This window comes from Fukomys damarensis, unplaced genomic scaffold (assembly GCF_012274545.1).
Source record: "Fukomys damarensis isolate Sample0158 unplaced genomic scaffold, DMR_v1.0_HiC HiC_scaffold_17, whole genome shotgun sequence".
In the NCBI taxonomy this organism is placed as follows: domain Eukaryota; kingdom Metazoa; phylum Chordata; class Mammalia; order Rodentia; family Bathyergidae; genus Fukomys; species Fukomys damarensis.
Window position 1 is genome coordinate 34,898,389 of NW_022900929.1, and position 17,181 is coordinate 34,915,569.

General features: G+C 45.5%; 2 protein-coding genes across 8 annotated transcripts in view; one reads left to right on the forward strand and one right to left on the reverse strand.

Annotated features, from left to right (window-relative positions):
* The first annotated feature begins 7 nt into the window (after window positions 1–7).
* Ndufaf1 (NADH:ubiquinone oxidoreductase complex assembly factor 1) lies at window positions 8–14,793 on the forward strand. Of its 2 annotated transcripts, XM_010624725.2 has the most exons (5): window positions 9–155; window positions 5,316–5,972; window positions 10,739–10,924; window positions 13,752–13,826; window positions 14,463–14,793. In XM_010624725.2, exons 2-5 carry the CDS (start codon window positions 5,391–5,393, stop codon window positions 14,610–14,612), a joined length of 993 nt encoding a protein of 330 aa, XP_010623027.1. In that variant the 5' UTR covers window positions 9–155; window positions 5,316–5,390; the 3' UTR covers window positions 14,613–14,793. The 2 variants fall into 2 exon arrangements, with proteins under 2 accessions (XP_010623028.1, XP_010623027.1); XM_010624726.2 differs by lacking the exon at window positions 10,739–10,924 and having other exon boundaries at window positions 8–155.
* A 1,500-nt stretch (window positions 14,794–16,293) lies between these two features.
* Nusap1 (nucleolar and spindle associated protein 1) overlaps window positions 16,294–17,181 on the reverse strand; it is a 61,939-nt gene continuing 61,051 nt past the window's right edge. For all 6 annotated transcript variants that reach the window (XM_010624722.3, XM_033765007.1, XM_010624720.3 and 3 more), the window contains one exon: window positions 16,294–17,076. In XM_010624722.3, coding sequence (XP_010623024.1) covers window positions 16,980–17,076 — 97 coding nt within the window. In that variant the 3' untranslated portion in view covers window positions 16,294–16,979. The remainder of the gene's footprint in view (window positions 17,077–17,181) is intronic.

The following is a 17,181-nucleotide window of genomic DNA, read 5'->3' on the forward strand; positions in this document are numbered from 1 at the left end:
TTGGTGCCGGAAAGGAAAAGCTCTACACCGGAATAGTGGAGGACTGGGAGGGAAAGAGCAGCGGATTTGGCGGAAACTGCCCTTAACCTGAGCTCGGGAAGGTGGTCGCAGGCTGTGGGAACGTCTGCTACCTAGGAGGCGACGCAGTCTAGCAGGTGAGTTTTGACGGGACCGCCTTCTAACCCTTTCCTCCTGCCCAGGTGGTGAACTACAGATTTTTGTTTGTTTTGGGGATAGAACTAGAGCCCTTGCGCTTGCAAGGCAGGCGGCGAAGTCACTGAGCCAAATCCCCGGCCCTACAGGGTTAGTTTTACCATTAGCTGCGTGACATCGGACAATATAATCTTGGAATCTCCGTTTCCGAGTCTTTATTTGTTTATTTCTTTATTTTAGTTCAAGCTAACAAACATAGGGGCGCTCTGCCGCTAAGCTACATTCCAGGACTGTGGTTTTTGTTTTGGTACCTGGATCGAACTCGGAACCTTGCTCTTTAGAGGCAGGCGGCGGAACCACTGAGCTAAATTCCCAGCCCAGGACTTTTTTATTTTTATTTTTTTTAAGACAAAGTCTCAATTATTCAGACTGGATTAGAACTTTTGATCCTCCTGCCCCAGCCTCCCTAGTAGTTAACGCTACAGTCGTAAACCACCCCGCCGAGTCGGTTTTCTAGTTTTGTGTGTGTGTGTGTGTGTGTTGCTATGCAGTTCAGGCTGACCTTGAACTCACTGTATAGCTCAGAATGGCTTGTATTCACATCAGTCGTGTCTCTGCCTCCTGAGTGATGGAATTACAGGGGTGCGCCACCATGCCTGGCTGTTTTTATAGTCTTTGTAATTGGAATAATAATAGTATCTCTCTCAAGGCTACTGTGAAGAATCATTGAACATATACTTTTGGGGGGTGGGTACTGGGGATCGAACTCGGGCCTTTGCACTTGCGAGGCAGGAGCCAAAACCACTGAGCTAAATCCTCAGGCCTGAACGTATATTTAATTGGTTTTGTCTGGAAGTAAATGCTGGGGGCGGGGTACAGGAATGAACACAGGACCTTGCACCAGGCAGGAAAACCCGGTACCACTGAGCTAAACCCTCCGCCCTGGGTTTACAATTTTAAATTATGTTTTTTTGGGGCTGGAGAGTGAACGCAGACCCTTTCACACTGAGCTACATCACCGATTTATTTTTATTTTTATTTTTTCTTTTTATTGAGCTTATTGGTACATTCTAGGTATACAGTACAGTAACATTCATTATTGGGATCTTGTACCTTTACATGACAGGTCTTGGTTCTCATTTTTTCCCCTTGTCCCTACCCTCCCTTCACACCCTTCTCCCCTCCCCATTTACAAACACTTTATTTCCATTTTTTCATTTTCTCATATTTTTTTCTTTTCCCTTATTCCCTTTCTCCTACCCTTCCCACTTTAGCCCTTTTCTTCCTATTTCACATTGTTAATTTCTCATTAGGATCTTGTCTACTATTACAGTTTTTCACACCAGAGAAACTATTCAGTATTTACACATGTGTGACTTATTTATTTTATTTTTATTTTTTTGAGAAGAGGTCTTGCTGGCTCTTAAATTGTCTGTAAGTAAGTATTGGGCTCGATCTTGCAATTCTCCTGCCTAAGTCTTCCGAAGTGCTGAGATTACAAGTGTGTGCCCCTACACCTGGCAGGATTTATGGCCTTTATTAATACTACTCACTTCTAGTTTCGTTTCCTATTGTGAAAACTCACTGCTTACCTCAACCCATCATTGTTGAGTTTCTCAGGTTGGCATAATAGACATAACTAGTGGTAAAAAATGAAACTACCAGGTTTGGTGGCACTCCAGCCTTCAGGCCCAGCTGCTCAGGAAGGTAAGGCAGGAAAATCTCTTGAGCCCAGGAATTCAAGACCAGCCTGGGCAATGTAGACCCCATTTCATATGAACAAAATATAATTACATTTATAGTATTATTAAAGGAGTTAACACCACTACTGAGGGTTTAGGAAATGATAAGCCTGATACACATTAAACTTCCCCCCCAAATATTTTTTGTTTATGCATTTTATACTTGTAACAGCATACGAGAAAGGTGTGGGAGTTTTAGTTTGGTTTTTGTCTTTTGGAGACAGACTCCCTATATAGCCCAGGCTGGTCTTCAGCTTACCATCATCCTGCCTCTCAGCCTCCTAAGTACAGGGATTCTAGTCCTGGGCCACCACAGCTGGCTTAGTTCCTCTATACTTGAGAGGTCTGCACAGATTTGCACATGAAGAGAGAGTGGTGTCAGTGCCCTGTCTCACAGCCTTCTGGGCATAGGTGCAGTTGCGCAGGCTGAGTTTATTGCCTCTCCTGATGGAGAATGCACAGCACCGGAAGCCTTGGGGCATCACAGTGAGAGGGTGTGGGGAGAGGTGGCTTGGTGTGAGTTTCTGCCTAGCGATTTCTTGGTGCTCTTGTCAAGAAGCAGAGGTGGAGGTGGTGCTATGATAGGCAAAGGAGCAAAAAGAGGTTGGGCCTCGTTGGTCCGGATGCAGCTGTAACTCACAGTGGCCAGTATCATCAAATATTTTGAACATTTATTTTTATATTTTTTATGTTTTTAGTTCCTTGTGTGTTCTACTTCTGAGGCACACCCCCAGCTCTGATGAGGTTGGGGTCTGCATGGTGTCTGTGGTTTTGCTGTCTGCAGACAGGAGGTGGTCAGCTGGGCTGTGAGACGGTAGGCCAGCAGAGGCATCTCTTGGAGGCCTGTGTGTGCTTAGAAGCTGGATTTCTAGAAGGAATGGCTGAAGTAGTATAGGAAGTGACGTTATATCTACAAAAGTCCCTGTAGTTCCAGATGCAGGGTGGAGAAGATTAGTTAGAAATTTACTCTTTAATGTTCTGCATGGGCCAGCAAGGAGTGCTGTTAGAAATGCAGATTCCCAGGCTCTAAGCCATATGTGCTGAAATGAATTGCATTGTGTTACAAATTCCAAGTGGTTCATGGTGCTCTAGAGTTGGAAAAGCCCTGTCAGAGAATTACACAGGGCTGGGAAGAAGCAATATGTTTCTGAAGCAGGGCACTGTGGCAGAGGTGCAGAAATGTAGAGATGTTTATTCAGATAGGAGAATCCTCCTGCATGCCATCACACACTGGGACCCAGGGTGTCACAGCAGGGGTGTAGTGGATGAGTGGATTAGCACAATGGAGATGCGCTACACTCTGTGCCAGATTTGAGCCAGTTTGTTACAGTCGGCAGCTGAGGAAGGACTAGTGCCCAGAAAGTTCTCTAGGTAATGGGAAGCGATTTGATTTCCCCTTTTGTCTTTTGGTATGGGGGATTGAACTCAGGACCCTGCACTTGCAGAGTTGGCGGCAGCACCACTGAGCTAAATCCCCAGCCCTGAATACAGAGTCTTGCTATGTAGTTCAGGCTGACCTCAGGTGGTGATCTTCCTGTCTCAGCCTTCCTAGTAAGCGATTATAGGCATGTGCCATCATGCCCGGCAAGCTCTCTTTGAGGAGCTCAAATAGTGACTATTACAAGAACCTGGTTATCTGTGTGGGCTTTGCACTACATTTTAAGTCTGAAGTAACTTGAGGATCCCATCAGACTTACTGAATCCGAGAAGCTATCATTCCTTATGGTCTGCAGAAAAGCCTCCCACGGTAGATAGGTGCCTTACTCCTAAGGGAAGCGGTCCTCAAGAGATGGACTAGAGCCAGCCATAGGTGCTCATGCCTCTAAACCCACCACACTGAGAGGCTGAGATGGGAGGCTCCTAAGTTTGAGCTCAGCCTGGGCAGTGATAAGGGCCCTGGGTTTAACTTTCAGAACTGAAGAGAGAGGGGGGGGTGGGGGGAGACTGGTTTACTCGAGAGTAAATAGCTTTATTAGGTTTAAGCTCTGCGAAACTGCAGCACTCAGATGTTCACAGCCTAAACAAAGAGTAGAATTCAAGTCTCTGACTCCACATACAGTGCTTCCTATAGGACCCCCCCGCTTTTTTTTCTTGAGTACTGTGTATTAAAACCAGGGCTTTCACACTGACCTATATCCCAGCATCCTTTTTTTTTTTTTTTTTTTGTAGTGGGGATTGAACTCAGGACTTTACGCTTGCCAGGTAGGCGTGGTGCCACTGAACTAAATCCCTGGCCCTAATTTTTTTTTTGGCGGGGTACCCGGGATTGAACTCAGGACCTTGTGCTTGCCAGGCAGGCAATGGAATCACTGAGCTAAATCCCTGGCTTTCAGCACCTTTTTTGAAAACCATTTTTTTAGCCGAACTAAAAATGCATGCCTATGATCCCAGCACTTGGGAGGCAGAGGCAGGAGGATCACCTCATGAGGCCAGCCTGGGATATATAGTGAGTTCAAGGCCAGCCAGGACTACATAGCGAGATCTTTCTCAAAAAACAAAAGAAAACAAAACAAAAAAAAAAATTTTTTATTTTGAGAAAGGGTTTAAGTTGCTAAATTGCTCAGGCTGGGCTCAAATTTGAAATCTTGCCTCTGCTTCCAGAGTTCCGGGATTACAGGTGTATGCCACCATGCCTGGATCCCCTAATTTTTTTTTCTGGATTCCCTAATTTTTATAAAAATTGCAGACACTAGGGCCAGGGATTTAGCTCAGCGGTAAAGCGCCTGCTTTATAAGTACAGGGTCCTGAGTTTGATCCCTGTTATAAATTTAAAAAAAAAAAGAAAAAGACAGGGCCAGGGATTTAGCTCAGTGGTGCTGTTGCTGCCTGCCTCACAAGCACAAGGTCCTGAGTTCCATCCCTGGTACAAAAAAAAAAGAATTGCTGACACTGAAGGTCTGCCCAGGTCCTAAAGTGAATTATTTGGGTATTTTATTGTTTAGAACCTACATTTCTTTACAATTCTATCTTAAAATTTTGCTTTAAAGTTGATACAACATCTAGCCAAGGATGGTGCCATATACCTGTATCCCAGCACTCAAGAGGCTGAAACAGCAGGATTGTCATGAGTTTGAGCCCAGCCTGGGCAGTGTAGTGAGACCTTGTCTCAAAAGACAAAACAGAAAAAGTTGATATAACAATTTGGGATATCATTTAGCACATACTTGAATTGTTTTTGGGTTGATCAGTATTTTGATGAGGCTGGAGCCTTTTTTTGTTGTTTTACGGGGGCCTAATTTTAGTTATCTTGGTACTTTTTGCAGTGTATAATACCATGCTCTGCTCCTAACAGGCATTGAATCAATATTTTTAGAATTAGAAAGTGTATTAAAAGTGTCCTGTTACTGACCTCTGTTGAATTTGAAATCGGGATTCTTTGGTTGTTGTACTGGTAACTTTTCAACGTCTTTTCCATCACAGGTAGAATTAGGCTATTTGCTGAAGCTTCCTTCTCTGGGAACCGGGGAGAAATTTACACTTTGCCCCTTTTTCAGCATGGCTTTGGTCTGTAAATTCCCAAGTGGCAGCCCGATTCTCAGAAAGTGCCTGAAGTCGTGCAGGACCCTGCGTCCACTTCTGGGGCTTTGCACCGCAGACTATTGTTGTGGAAGTCTTCAGAAGCCGGGCACCACTCCTGGCAGAGCCTCTGAGCAGGGGAAGCCCAAAGAGGGTTTGCAAGGCCATGAGCAGACACAGACGGAAGTCACTTTGGATATCTCCTCTTCTGAAGAGAGGCCTGAAATGGACTTCGATAAAGCCATTAGAGATGAAGTAAAGAACCACCTCAAACTCCTGAAGAATGAGTTCGTGAATTACTGGATAGGGCCGGAAGGCCGCCCCCTGCACGATGTCCTGCTGGAGCAAACCAGGGTTGTCTGGCAGTTCCGAGGCAGAGAGGACTTAGACAAGTGGCTAGTGACCTCCGATAAGGTGATTGGAGGCAGAAGTGAAGCGTTCCTGAAAATGGGCAAGAACAACCAAAGCGCACTGTTGTATGGAACTCTGAGCACGGAGGCCGCTAAGGATGGGGAGAACAGCCGGAGTGGGTACTGTGCCATGATATCCAGGGTGCTCAGGGTAGGTGAGGCCGGACTGTGGGGAGCTGGTGTGCTGCGCGGACTTCCTGTCACCAGCAGCAGTGTGGCAAACCCATCCTGCTCACGTGGACATTTCACCAGGATTGAGGGGCGTGGTTCCTGAAGAGGATTCCTTGTTTCCCCACTGTTTTGTTCCAGGGAGTAGCACTTCTGTGTGAAGCTTCCTCAAGCTGTCTGAGCTCTGGGTGATATTTGGGGAGACTGGCATTTCCACTGCCTTTGACCATAGCTGCGCTGGTGGCCAGGGCTCCCTTAGAGTAGATGTAGGGTTTGTCTGTGCCTTTTTTTCTTTTTTGAGTGGGCTTTTTATTTTAGAATAATTGTTGATTTACAGAAAATTTGCAATTACAAAGTAGTGCAGAGTTCCCATGTACCTCTCACCAGCTTCTCCCATGTTAACTGAGGTTATTACACTACGTTTGTCACGACTAAGAAACTAACTTTAGTATATTGCTACTAACTAAATTCCAGACTTTATTTGGAATTTTTTAGGGTTTTTTTTTTTGGTCTGGTACCAGGGATCAAACTTAGGACCTTGTTGGAACCACTGAGCTAAATCCCCAGCCCTAGATTTTTTTAGTTTTTACAGTAATATACGTTTTCTGTTGAGGAATTCCATCCACAGAGGTAATTATGATGTATCTTTATTTCTTTGGTATATGATAGTTTCTTCATCTGCCTTTCTTTTTTTTTTTTTTTTTTTAAACAGGGTCTTGTTATGTAGTTCAGGCTGGCCTCAAACTCACTGTGTAGCCCAGGCTGGCTTTGAACTTGTAGTAATCCTCTTGCTTCTGCCTCCTGAGTGCTGAGATTACAGGCTTGTGCTACCTGGCCCAGCTTTAATGGCATTCTGAGATGTCTCTGTTGCCCAGACTGGTCTCAAACTACTGGGCTCAGATGATTCTCCTACCCAGTCTCTCAGATAGCTGGGACCAGTGGTGTCCTGGTTTTCAGAAGGAGCTGAGATACATGGGGTGTCCCTCACTCAGGGATTTCCCATGGTTTTCTCTCCTTAGACTGGTGTTTTAGGAGGAACACCACACGGAGTTGCAGTGCCCTTCTCATCACATGCTCTCAGGGCTCCTGACCGCCTGGCCAGGGTAGTGTTTGCCAGGCACTCTGCTCCTGACATTCTTTTCGCAGGTCACCAAGTACAGTCTCCATTCGAGGGGCGGTGGGTGAGAGGGATAGGCTCTGTCTCTTGGCAGACTTGGTATCCACAAGTTATTTGACGTTTTCCCTAGGTCTGCTTTTCCTTCCACTGTCACTACTGATTAAGTCATTTAGTATGGAATCACACTGTGGGGATATCGAACATGCTCACAACGGCCATAGTTCCAGTTTCACTGCTGAGGGCTTGAACCGCCAGTGGTGGGCCTGTGGCTTTTTATTGGTTTTACTAGTAAAAAGTCCATTAGATTTGCCTGATGGGACAGTCAGCCTGTACCGCGTGGTTGAGCTGGCTATTTCTTTGTTTCCTGATAGTACCAGCTTTCACTACTTGCGTGCTCTGCAAGGTTGGCCCACTAGCTCTTATCTTCTTTTTCCAGTACTGGGAATCAAACCCACGGTGGTTGCCCCTCAGTGGTTTTTGTTTTTTTGCTTCATTTTGAGGCAGTCTTAAGTTGCTGAGTTGCCCAGACAGAGCTTGAACTTGCAGTCCTCCTGGCTCAGCCTCTCAGAGTGCTGGGATTACAGACCTGTGCCTCCACACTTGGCTACTTTTGAGCACTTTTTGACACTACAGGATGCTCTGCACTCATCTTGTAGTTTTCCTGTCCCAGCCGTACAATTAGTCATTTTTTAAAAGAGACCTGTTTGATGATCGGGATTGGATTCCAAAGGTTGGGTGCAGGATATGCTTGTGTCTGTTGATTTTTCCCTTCTAGCCCCTCTCAGCAAACGTAAATAGTAGCACAACAGCTCTTTACTCAGTGGCAGGCTGTCCCATGAAGCTAGCAAAGCTGAACACTGTTTCACCCACTCACTTGCAGTCAGGACACGTTAGTGCAACATGTCCCATGTTTGTGCTGATGGTGGCAGACTCAGTGTAGCCCAGCTGGGTGTGTACTTAACAGTTTATCTTTTTTTCTTTCTTTCTTTCTTTTTGGTACTGGGGATCAAACTCAGAACCTTGTGCTTGTGAGGCAGGCAGTGGAGCCGCTGAGCCAAATCCCCGGCCCAATAATGAACAGGTTAGGTGTGTGAGTGACAGTGATACTGGCCTACATGTGCTTTTATCATTAGAGTATATGCCTTCTAAGTGAGAGGGAAGACTCAGCATAAAACAGTGCCACATGATGCTGGTAGCAGCCTCATACATGTCATGTTTACCGCCCCTCCTGATTGTGTTGAGGCCACGCCGATGCCAGGTGCAGAGTATGTGCTGGGATTCCAGCACCTGGTAGGCTGAGGCAGCAGGGGTTCCATTTACATACTGCCTAGGCAACACAGCCAGATGCTGTCTCAATAAAAGAAAAACAAGGGGCTGGGGATGCAGCCCAGTGGCACCATGCCTGCCTTGCAAGTGCAAAGTCCTGAGTTTGATCCCCTGTATCAGGAAAAAGAAAAGAAAAACAAAAGAGGATGTGTTGAATTACTGAGCTATACCATCTAGCTTGGGAAGCACAATTGGGTGTTCGGTGGTACCCTGATAAAATCACCTAGCTGAATTTCTACGGAAGGTGTCCTGTCACGTGTGGTAGTGCATGTATGTAATCCCAGCACCTGGGAGACCGAGGCAGGAGGCTTGTACCATCAAGTCTGGCTTGGACAGTACAGCAAGACCTTGTCTCAGAAAGCGCTAACAAAACTCCCCCTAAAACAAAAACAACAGCAGCAAAAACCCAAATGTATGTCTCTAGGAGACAGGCCACTGTACATGGGTGTGTGCTGACCATGTGTACACAGCTGTCCTTACTACCCTGTCTGCCCAAGTGTGACATTATGGCAAGTGTGAGTTCATGCTGTTTGTGTCTCAGCAAGTTTGCCCTCTCGCTTACTGTAACTTCCCTCTCTAACAGGGAGAAATTGGTCTGGTGCACTGTTCATTTACTTTCAACCTCTGTATATATGCGAAGTAGTTTCAGATTTGTTTTTTCTTTGTTTTGTTGTGTAGGCTGGTCTTGAACTGGGCTCAGATGATATCCTGCTTCAGCCTCCTGAGGAGCTGGGATTATAGGTAGTACATATGCCACCTTGTCAGGGTCAGTTTATGAATTACAGGGATTTTTTTGCATTGTTGGGGGTCAAACTTAGGGCCTTATACAAGGCAAGAAGCCTACCACTGAGCTACACCCCATCCATTTTCAGAAATTTTATCTTTTAGCTCTGTGAAAATAAAATTAACTATAGTGTTTATGTACAGTTCTTTTGTTTTTAACCTATGGTTTCCAGAAGAAAATACTACTTTCTGAAGGTGTTTAGATGATGGACTCCTTTGTCTCCTGCCTGCCTCCACCTCTCTCTGCTTCATTGCCTACTCATCTGAGAACTGCCTTAGGCAAGCTTGCATGCCAGACCCTGGCTGAAATTGTGGGCATTCGCTTGGCTGTTAGGCTTTAAGGAGAAAAGCAAGTGTCAGGAGTAATACTAGGCTCCCTCTCTTCATATAATAATGAAAAGGAAAGTGTGTGCTCTTCCACATACAAGAAATGATAGTTTTGGGTTTTTTAAGTCTGTGAAATCCACAGAATGTATTTAGTCAGTGTAGAGTAAAGGATGATTCTGTGGGTCCAGGTATGGTGGATCTGCCTTTAATACCCACTACTCAGGGGGCCTCAAACTTGAGGCCAGTGTGAACCACATTGCAGAAACGTGGTGGGGTGTATGGCTTGATAGTCACTATGAAGCAGGGAAAATCGGAGATAATATTTATTAATGTACCTCGCCAGACCCTGTAGTGGGCACTTGTTCTACATTATATCCTATTTATTCCTCATGACAGCCCTGCAGGGAGGGAAGATCTGTAAGTTTATGGAGGAGGACACTGCGGGGAGACTCTGCGCAGTGGCAGAGCTGGTGAGTAGGAGTTCCTGTTTGAGCACTACTGGTCCTGCAGTCAGGTTCTTCATGGCTGCTAGGGATCAGTGTCCAGTGCCAGTGCTGAGCGAGAAACAGTACAGCTAGGCACATGGACTTGGGTGGGGAAACATTACTGCTGTACTGCTTCTTAGGTGGTGCTTAGTTTCTGTGAAACCGGGTACGGGGCAGGGCCTCACCATGTAGCTCAGGCTGGCCTTGAACTCAACTATCTTCCTGCCTCAGCCTCGTGAGTCCTGGGATCACAGGTGTGTGCCACCAAGCCCAGTTGTGACATTTTTTTTAGGGCTGTTAGGAAGCTCAGATAGGATCACTTGTACAAATGCTCAACTTAATATTCAGTGCCTAGGTAGTAAGACCCTATCTCAAAAGTAAACAACAAGGAAAAACCAAACCAAAATTCCTTGAGCTCTGTTTCTTTGGGCAAGGTGGCAGTGGGCAGGGAAACAGGTCCAGTTGTTTCCATGCAGCAGATGTGTGTCCCGTGGAAACACTGTGCTGGCCAGTTGTTTCCTGAATGCAACCGGAGAAATAGGAAAGTAGGTCAGCGTTTGTGCTGACATAATAGTCAGCAGGTTTTCCTGCCATGGTGTGGCAGAAAGTCTGTCGGGGCAGAAACATGGGTCCCTCACTGCTGCTGACCTGGCAGCTTATCTTGTGCCGGCCATTCAGAGTGAGATTAACTGGCCTTCCTTCTGTGCTCAGGGCGCCTTTGAGAGGAGACAGAGTTATGACTGGACCCAGTACAACAGTCTGTACCTGCGCATTCGTGGCGACGGCCGGCCATGGATGGTGAACCTCCGGGAGCAGATGGAGTTCATCCAGAGTCAGGAACGGATGTACAGCTACTTCATGTACACCCGGGGCGGGCCATACTGGCAGGAGGTCAAGGTACCTGCATTCACGAGCATTCTTGGTGCTAACCCCGCCTGCAAGGGGTTGGTGGAGAGTGGGCCGAAGGAAGGGACTCAGCAGATGACTTCCTTTCACTCACACTGTTAGCTTAATAACTAGAAAGGACAATCAGATCCATGGAGTCAGCTAGCACTCTGCTCTGCACCCAAGTAGGTGTGTGTGTCTTTTTTTGGCAGTACTGGGGATTGAACCCATAGCTCCCCACATGCTAGGCTAGCAGCTCTACACCTAAGCTACTTCTTAGCCCTTTTAATTTTTTAAATTTGAGATAGGGTCTCACTAAATTGCCCAGGCTGGCCTTGAGCTTGTGATACTCCTGCCTCAGCCTCCTGAGTAGTTGGGGTTACAGACGTGTACCACGAAACCCAGCTAGATGTCATCTTTTCCAGGCAACTCTACTAAGTTAGTATGCAAAGCTCAACAGAAAGGTTTCCTTAGGCAGAATACTTTACAATCATGAAAATGTCTCAACTTCTTGACAGCATAAGCAGTCTAGTTGTTAAATAAGATGAAGCTTTAAGAACTATTTTGTTTGTTTGTTTGTGGTACCTGGGGTTAAACTGAGGACCTTGTGTTTGTGAGGCAGGCATGGTGCCATTGAGCTAAATCCCTGGTCCTGGTTGGTTGTTTTGTTTTGTTTTATTATAGGGGATTGAGTTCAAGTCCTTGTGCTTGAGGCAGGCAGCAGTGTCACTGAACGAAATCCCCAGCCCCCTTCTCTCCTTTTCCCCTACCCCTCCCACTTCCCCTTTGCACCTTTTCTTCCTATTTCACATTATGTCAGTTTCTTTTTGTTTTTGCAGTCCTGTGGATTGAACCTTTGAATTGAGCTATGTCCCCAGCCCTTTTTAGTTTTCATTATATAGTTCAGGTTAGCCTTGAACTCACTGTGTAGCCCAGGCTGGCCCTGAACACCCAGTGAGCCTCCAGCCTCAACCTCCAGCATGCTAGGGTTACAGGAGTGTGCCACCATGCCTGGCCTCAGCTGGTCAGTTCTATGGCAGAAATGAAGGTGTCTTCTAGGCTGTGCTCCTTCCTGGAGTTTCTGGGGAAGACTGTAGCTTTTTCTGCTTCCTAGGCAAAGTCAGTTCCTTGTAATTGTAGAGCTAAATCCTCCTGGCCTTGCTGTTGGTCGGGTGGGGCCCTGGAGAGTCTCTCACGCTCAAGAGCCTTCTTTATGGGCTCAGATGCTTGTCACATCTACACAGGGCAGTCTCCTAAGGGTGGCTGATGTGGACCCTTAACTCTATTGGCAAAATCCTCACTGCAGCTGAGATCAGTGTTTGATTGGATACTTGGGAGGTGCGTACATATCAGCAGGTGGGAATTGTTAGGGCCACCTTAGAATGCCACCTGTTACACTTGGCAGCTGCCTCTAAAATAGCTGAGCCACCCTCCCACTAAAACAGGTTATTCTCTCCATCCTAATTTAAAAAAAAATTTTTTTTGAGACAGGGTCTCACTATTAGTTGAGACTGACCTGGATCTCACTGTGTGGCCCAGGCTGGTCTCAAACTCACAGCGATTCTCCTGTCTCAGCCTCCCGAGTGCTGGGATTATAGGCTGGTCTCAAACTCACAGCGATTCTCCTGTCTCAGCCTCCCGAGTGCTGGGATTACAGGTGTGTGCCACCATGCCCAGCTTCTCCATCCTCATTAAAAATAACAGACAGGCTATAGTTCAGGCTGGCTTTGAACTATGTAACCCAGCGTGGCCTCACACTCACAGCGATCCTCTTAGCTCAACCTCCTGAGTGCTGGGATTATAGGTGTGTTCCACCATATCCAGCCCTTTTTTTTTTCCCCTTCAGTTTTTTATTGTTTTTGTTTCCTTATGTGTTGTCACTTACCTTGTCCCTCCTGTTTTCTGAAGACTAGGTATTAGATGGAAAGACTTGCCTAGGTTCAGGCTCAGTATCTCTAGGAAGAATGTATGTCAGGTAAGGCAGGATTCTTCCTGTCACTGCACCAGGGCCGCATAACACACATAACATGTGGTTGTCTGCTGGAAGTTAAGCCTGGGGGCCTGGACAACTGCCCAAGTTCCGAGGCCAGTGCTGCTGGCCTGTGCAGCGTGGAGCGGGCTGAGGTCAGTGTGCACGGAGCACAACTCTCTCCCGCCCCTTTCTTAGATATTTGTAAAAGCTGTGTGTAGGATACTAGTCTCTTGGCTGTGTTACAAATTTTTTCCTAGTTCACTTTCTTTCAGCTGTAATTTGTACCCTATTATTTGTCATTTGGGACTTCTGGCTTAGATTTTGTTTTCTATTCTTTTTTTTTTCCCCCCCTTTTTTTGTTGTTTTGCTTTTGCAGATACTACTCAAGTATTGAACCAGGAAGCATTGTGCTACATCCGGCTGTTTATTTAGAGACCAAGGCTTACTAAATTGCCCCGGCTAACCTCCAACTCGCAGTCCTGCTTTGCCTCCCAGTGTGTACCACTGCACCCAGCTTTTTTTTTTTTTCTTTTTCCCTTTTTTGAAACAAAGTATTACATGCCTTTGTATCTTGGTCCAAACAGCTTCTATATTGGGGTTTTTTTTTTGTTTGTTTTTTGTTTTTTGTTTTTTTTGGTTTTTTGAGACAGGGTCTCACTATGTAGTTCAGACTGCTCTGGAACTCAATGTGTAGCCCAGGCTGGTCTCAAACTTGCAGCGATCCTCCTGCCTCAGCCTTCCGAGTGCTGGGATTATAGGCACGCGCTACCACGCCCGGCTCTATATTGGTACTTTAAATAATTTAAAAATGAAATTTAAATTTTTTTTGATCATTGCAATTCCATACAGATAAATGTTTTCTTTCAGATTCCCTTCTCCAAATTTTTCTTCACAAATAAAGGAAGAATTCGGGATGCCCAGTACCAGCTTCTGCTTGACAGGGTAAGATTTCCCCATACTTCTCATCCAGGATGATACTATAGTGAAACAACCCCCAAGAGGACAAATTTAGCCTGTTTTGGGAAGCTGGCAGATGAATGATGAAATTCCTATGCAGGGTCCCCTCTCTTTGTACCCAGATGCAGATTGAGACCTGTCCAGTGAACTCACCCTACTGTGGTGGGATGTTGTCATCATTTTCTCAGTATGCCTGCAATTTATTTTTGTTTTCAAACAAGAGTTCAGAAGAGCTCCAGTGCTGGGCGTGGTACTGCACATTTGCCGTCCCAGCACTCAGGAGGCTGAGTCACAAGGATCACCGCAAGTTTGAGGCCAGTCTGGGCTACATAGTAAACTCAAGACCAACCTAAACTATAGTGAGACTTTGTCTCAGACAAAGAAAGAAAAGAGCATAAGAGCTCCATTAGGCATTTGTGTTGTTCTGCTGTCAAGTGGACCACCAAAAGGGGGAAAGAACAACAGTCTTGTCCATATTCTAATTTGCTCTACCACATGAGAACTGCTGTGTTCTGCTGAGTGCTCCTAGTGTAAAGACTCATCATGCACAGCGATAACTCATGGAATAACAGCAGTACATCAATGGTAAGATTTTAATCAATTTCTCTATTTTCACTTTAGATTTCTTCTATAGGATTCACCTTGGCTGATAAAGTAGATGGTCCATTCTTCCTGGAAATAGATTTTATTGGTGTGTTTACTGATCCAGCCCACACAGAAGAATTTGCTTATGAAAATTCTCCAGTGCTTAACCCAAGGCTTTTTAGATGAGGAAGAACATACTGCAGTTTATTGTTAAACTAAGAGTAGTAGTAGCCTCTGTGATACAGACAAAAAAAAAAAGTGTTTTGTTTTATGGTGCTGGGATAGAACCCAGGACTTCCTAAATGGTAGGCAAGGACTGTACAACTGAGATACAGCCCAGCCCAAAATAAACCCTACTGGTGTCCAATGAATGACTGGAATGTATTCCTTAAAACGGGATATTGTGGCTCGTATCTAGATGTCCCTCCAAAGTCACATGCAGTCATAGGTGGGCTTTTCTGAGGTGGTTGGATCTAGTGTGGTGCTAAATTAGTCCACTAATTAGTGGAGCATAGTTCTGGGTGTGGATGATGGAAAGGTCCATCCTGGGTGTGGGTGGCATCACTCAAGAGGCAGATAGCCTGGGAGGGATAAAAAGGAGAGGAAGGCTGCTGCTACTGCTGCTGTTATAGCTTGATGCTTGCTTTTGCCTGCCCTGGGTGTTTTTTGTTTGTTTGTTTTTTTGAGACAGGGTCTCACTGTATAGTTGAGACTGACCTGGAACTCAATAGCCCAGGCTGGTCTCGAACTCACAGCGATCCTACTGCCTTAGCCTCCTGAGTGCTGGAATTATAGGCATGCGCCACCACACCAGCTTGCCTGCCCTGCTTTGCCATGGACTGTATACCTCTTTGACGCTCTTCTGTTACTCTGCTCTGCCTGGGAGCCAGCCAGCTATGGACTGAAACCTCTACAAAGGGTGAGCTGAAATAAACCTATCCTCCTTTAACTTTGGGTGGTATTTTGTCTCAGCAATGAGAAAGTAAGACACAGGATAAATGCTGTCAGAGGGCAGATCAGGAAAACACATCCTGAAACCAGATTCTGTTTCTTAGGTTGCAAGCACTGATGTAGTTACCATGTTTTTGTCAAAATGGTTCCTGTTACAAAGACTCTGCACATGAGAAGGCAGATTCAAAGCAAGAAGTCTCAGAGGACTGTTCATGTCTTTCCACAATTCCTTTTAGGTTCCTTCTATTTCCACATTAATAAGGATGTGTAGAAGTTACTAAGAAATGGGATATTTAGTGGAGAGCTTGTCTTCTAAAATCCATGAACCTCACCAGTTCTTTTTTTTGCTCAGGCTGGGCTCAAACTCATGATCCTCCTGTCTCAGCCTCCCAGTCAGGCTTGGTGGCACGCCTGTAATCCCAGCACTTAGGAGGTTGAGGCAAGAGGAGTGCTGTGAGTTCAAGGTCAGCCTGGGCTACTTAGTGAGTTCAAAGACATCCTAAACTGCATAGAGAAACCCTGTCTCAAAAAACAAAAAGTAGGGCTGGGGATTTAGCTCAGCGGTGCTGGCATCTGGCTTGCAAGTGCAAAGTCCTGAGTTCAATCCTTGGTACCAAAAAAAAAAATTTTTTTTTGTTTTGAAAAACAACAACAAAAAAAATTGGTTCTGCTTTGTTTTGGTACCAGGAATTGAACTCAGGACCTTGCACTTGCAAGGCAGGCACAGTGCCACTGAGCTAAATCCCGGGCCCCCAGAGCAAATCTTTAAAGTAGTAATCCTTGTGTGTGTCAAGCTACACCCCCTTCTCCAATTTTGACAGACCATGTAGCTTTTCCATTTATTTATTTATTATTTAATTTTGTGGCAGAACCACTGAGCTAAATCCCTGGCCCATACCTCTTCCTTTTAAATAAGCAATAAATAGAATCAGCTGTAGAATTTTATTTTTTAAAAAATAATGGCAATTACATGAAGAGATACGAACAAAGATGTTTATATGCCTAAACAAAACATTTTTTCACAAGCAAAATACTGATACTATAACCAAACCACTGGCTGAGCGCATTAAGATTAGTAGCTTCTGGGCTGGGGATTTAGCTCGGTGGTGCCATGCAAGGAAGGTCCTGAGCTCAATCCCCAGTACCAAAAAAAAAAAAAAAAGATTAGTAGCTTCTGCAGAGAATGAATGAAGGCGGGTGGCCTTCCTATCCCAGCTTTCCCTATTAACTTTTCATTGCTCAAATTCTGAAGCTTTTCATACAACCCGTACCCTCGGGTAAGAGCTCTTGCCCGGAAGAGGACTGCAAGTCTATTAATATTAGTGCCAGCAAGCAGGACATTAACACTACAGATGTAGGTTAAGAATCTGGGATGGGTCTCATCAGATAATTGAGCTGTACAAAGACTTAGTTTCAAGCCATTCCAAAGAATTCATGAGCTTTAAGATCGTGCCTTTCAGAGCTGTGGCACATGAACTCACAGACCCTACATAGATAATTAACAAAATGTGTCTGTAGAAAAATGGGGCAGAGGACAGTGTAGAAATATTTACAGAAGGAAAGTGAATTTAGAATGAAGAAATATTTACAGGAGTTCAAAACTCATCTATCTTTAGCCATAATGAGGCCCCTGCGAGCCCCCAGAACCTTGGCTTTCTTCTCCTTCCGTTCTTGCTCATGTTTCCTCCGTTGCTCTTCCCTGAGAAAGACAGGCCGCAGTTAGTTCTAGTGCAGCTCCACTCATGACGGGCCTGAGAAGCAGCTGCTGGACTGCTGTCCTCACATGGCATCTGGACACTTGTGT

Bases quoted from the DNA above. Each gene is read 5' to 3' on its own strand.
- Ndufaf1 (XM_010624725.2), top strand. From the start codon at position 5,391: ATGGCTTTGGTCTGTAAATTCCCAAGTGGCAGCCCGATTCTCAGAAAG. The intron at 5,973-10,738 runs GTAGGTGAGGCC...TTCTGTGCTCAG, and splicing joins TGATATCCAGGGTGCTCAGG to GGCGCCTTTGAGAGGAGACA. The intron at 10,925-13,751 runs GTACCTGCATTC...GTTTTCTTTCAG, and splicing joins CATACTGGCAGGAGGTCAAG to ATTCCCTTCTCCAAATTTTT.